Raw genomic sequence first — 3732 nt, forward strand, 5'->3', positions numbered from 1 at the left:
GAGAGTTGTCATGCCCCTCGCTTAGGAACACTGAGGCAAAGAACTCGTTGAGGAGTTCAGCCTTGTCCCCCCGTCCGTCACCAATTGTTTCTGCCCATTTAGCAGGGGTCCTATTCCTCCCTGGGCCTTCCTTTTACTCCCTATATATCTAAAAAACAATTTCTTGTTGTCCTTTACTTGGGATGCCATCCTCAGCTCCATGGTAGCTTTGGCCCGTCTAACTGCCTCCCTAGAAGCACGAGCAGAGGAGGTATATTCGTCTTTGGTGATCTCTCCCTGTTTCCACTTTTTATGTGCTCCCCTTTTGGCCCTTAGGCTGCCCTGGATTTCTGCGGTCAGCCAGGGAAGCCTCCTGGTCCCTTTCCCTCTTTTACCCTAGATCTAGTCCAGGTTTTTTTTTTAGTAACTGAGTAGACATATCTCTGACCTTTATCATTGCTTTTTACTCGCAAAGACTTGGAATGTATCTGGAAACTGTTATGGAGTAGCCAAGCCTCAAACACTAAGTAATTGTGTTATTTTTTTTTATTTTAGATGGTGTGGTTTAGGCTATCCTGTATTAACCTGTAATTAAAAAGTAATATGCATTCCCGAGGCACACTGTGGATATAGTTCGATTCCCCTACTAGGATCTTAAAATGCAGGGATGGATGAGCAGGGCACCAGCTCTTGGTACCAATTTTGAGGGGGCACAAAAATAGCCACCACTGCTGCCACAGCTATCACTATACCACAGGGTGCAGAAACTGATTATTGTATATCTGTTAAAATGTACTGTATCTGAGAGAAAATATCGAATTGTTCCCCCTGAGAATGAGTTTCTGCAGTGGGTTTTAGGCAGTACCATAAGGAAATGGATCAAGAGAAAAAGTTGTGAGAGCTCCCTCTGTCTAGGTGGTAAAAACACTTTATCAGCCAAGCCACTACAAAACACAAATACTGCTGTACTCTGGAATTTCGTTCCTTCATTTCTTCTTTTTTTTTTCTTTCTTCTAGGAGTACCATAGTCCTTGTCCTCCTGGTGTTCTGCATATGCTTCCTAGTGGCTTGTATTATGTACCTTCATGTCACACGAGTACAAGTGAGTGATTTGAGATTTTATGATTGTTCTTCTTTCAGTTTCTGTACTTTTCATTATTTACTTGGAATGCCGTGACACCAATGAACACTGCGTAGTGCTGGAGCGTTAGAAATCTAGTTCTGAAATCTTTGTTTTTTTCCTGATGTGCCTAATATGTATCAAAGCAACACAGGGACACCAAGCAACATATGTGAACACCAAAGCTGACTTGCTATAAGGGAGCCTTTCCTTCACTCATAGTCATGCACTTGAGCAATATGTCTGGGTGAATCTTGATATCAGGGCAAAAGGATTCCTATTTCACCAGCCCTATGCATTGTCGTTCTCTGAATCCTTACCATCAAGACTTGGATTTCTGTCAGAAACAGCTGAATTTTTCCCATGCTCCTGGGTTTTGGGGACATTTTTTATGTTGTGTTTTTTTAAGTTCTGCAGCCTCTTAATTTGTAATGTTATCAGGATCTTATGAATCCCCTGGTTACGCTATACACAATTCTGCATCATTTTTTCTTTTTTTCCACCACCCCCTAAAAGCTCCTATTGCCATCCATGGACAACATCTTAATACATGGATCCTCTGACTTCATCAGAACTGCTACTTGTAATTAATTACCCAAGATATCATTTTCAAACCAGTAAAACAGCAGAAGGACATTCTACAGTTGTAGGAGAACATTCTTTGTTCCAAGTCAGGATAAGGATTTACAAACACTCATTTTCAGGCAAAAGAAGTACCTTGCCCGGGTTAGTATAAATTTAGTTTTTCAGATAATATCAAGACAATACACCTACACAATTAATCAGCACTGCTGATTAGTACACAGTCCTTTTAATTAAGAAAAATGCCCTTTGGCTAAGGGAGAGTAATTGTTTTTGTGGAAACATAAATAGTTTAATTAACAGAGTATCTGGTGAAGAGAAAATCTTTATTTATGAACTTAGACAATTATTTGGAAGTGATTTTGTTAGTCTCTTGTTTCAGAGAGGCACAGCAGCTCATCATCTGTTGTTCTATATCTGCTTCTCAAATGCTCATTCTGTTTGTTGGATAGCTCTCTTTTTTATACACATTTTTTGAGGCTAATGTAAATTTAAAGGTTGTCCTTTTGTTATGAAGATCAGTAGGACTTGACCATACTCTAGATTACTTAGAGCAGGAGTTTTCAAACTTTTTGGATCAGTGTACCCTCGGCGGCCAGATGCAGAGAAGTGTACTCCCAGTGGCCGGACACAAAGTGGGTGGGAAGGAGGACCTAGCCGAACAGAGAGCATCAGGAGTCACCGTGTGCAAGCTTCCCCCAGCCTCTGCATCCGGCCTACCAGGCAACACCTGCGCGGGCTGGTGCGTGACGGCACTCCGTCCCTGCCCACTCGTGCGTACCCCTAGGGCTTTCTCATGTACCCATCTTGACAGCCCCTGCTCTAGAGGCTTTCAGCATTTTAGAAGGTAGAGGCCTAATAGAGAGAGAAATGGAAATTTAAATATTATAACAGTTGCAATTGAGTAGCAGCTTTGTCTTATATGGGGCTGTGAGCCAGAACTCCTGTACTCTACTCATTTCCTGTATAACATTGAGCAAGTCACTCTTTTTTCTGTGCCTCTGTTTCCTGTAAAATAACAGTAAGAGTTATTTACTTGCCATTTAAGAGATCTGATGGTGACTCATTAGTTAACAACCACCTAATAGTACTCAAAAGCCAAAGGCAAACAAAGGCAATGACATGCCAAAAGCTATGCTAACAAAACATAGTGGTTGCGATATTCATATTGTGAAATTCAGGAAACTACCCTTAACTTGTCCATGTGTCTGTCTTATGCTTGTTTTCTTTCCAGTTAAACATGTAGCTTAATGTGCTGTTCTTTGTACCATGTGTATACCATAACATTACAAGCTTATGTAATGTCGCAAAAGGCCTGCATTTTGCCTTTTGCTCATCTTTTAATTGTGCTTAACATTTTTCTGCATTTCACTGTTGCTGTTAGTGGTTTTGGAAGTGATGGAAGAAATTAAAGTATAATTTCCTTATTGAAAACTGGAGCATCTACTACATACAATGACAATATATCTCCTTTCGTATGATGGGATTATGGAGTGATATATGTTAGGGTGACACTGAGGATGCTCCAACAAAAGTTACAATATATTTGTAGATCATATTATACACATGCAATTCTAGTTTAATCTATTGAACAATGTGGTTGATCATCCACTGAAGTGGGGTTCTTATGTTTTACAACACAGGTAAGTATAGTTCATCCAAAATTGGCACAAATTATGGGTCTCACATCCTTTCAGTAAATCTAGTGGGGCCATGTCTTCACACATAAAAGGGGGAGCATTGTTCTCTGTAGGCACATGCCCATAGAAGACCCTTGCATAAGTTAGGTGTAAATGATGTTTTTTTCTTTCTCAGGTAGTTAAGTAGATACTAGGACTGTGCGAGGCTTTGGACCATGCTTCAGATCCAGACAAGCTGCGGATGCTTCGGCATCTGAAGCAGCATGTCCAGATCGAAGCGCTGGCTTCTTTAGGCTTTCTGAAGCGGTTTATAGATTCATGGATTCATAGATGTTAGGGTCGGAAGGGACCTCAATAGATCATCGAGTCCGACCCCCTGCATAGGCAGGAAAGAGGGCTGGGTCTAGATGA

At 41.0% G+C, this 3732-nt stretch overlaps 1 protein-coding gene across 1 annotated transcript in view; it reads left to right on the plus strand.

Annotated features, from left to right (window-relative positions):
- Nucleotides 1-3732, plus strand: part of ADCY1 (adenylate cyclase 1) — a 253736-nt gene that overhangs the window by 204023 nt on the left and 45981 nt on the right. The window contains exon 12 of the mRNA XM_025207825.1: nt 997-1081. Within this exon, the coding sequence (XP_025063610.1) occupies nt 997-1081 (85 nt within the window). The remainder of the gene's footprint in view (nt 1-996; nt 1082-3732) is intronic.

The sequence above is a fragment of the Alligator sinensis genome, unplaced genomic scaffold (genome assembly GCF_000455745.1).
Source record: "Alligator sinensis unplaced genomic scaffold, ASM45574v1 scaffold456_3, whole genome shotgun sequence".
Classification (NCBI taxonomy): Eukaryota; Metazoa; Chordata; order Crocodylia; family Alligatoridae; genus Alligator; species Alligator sinensis.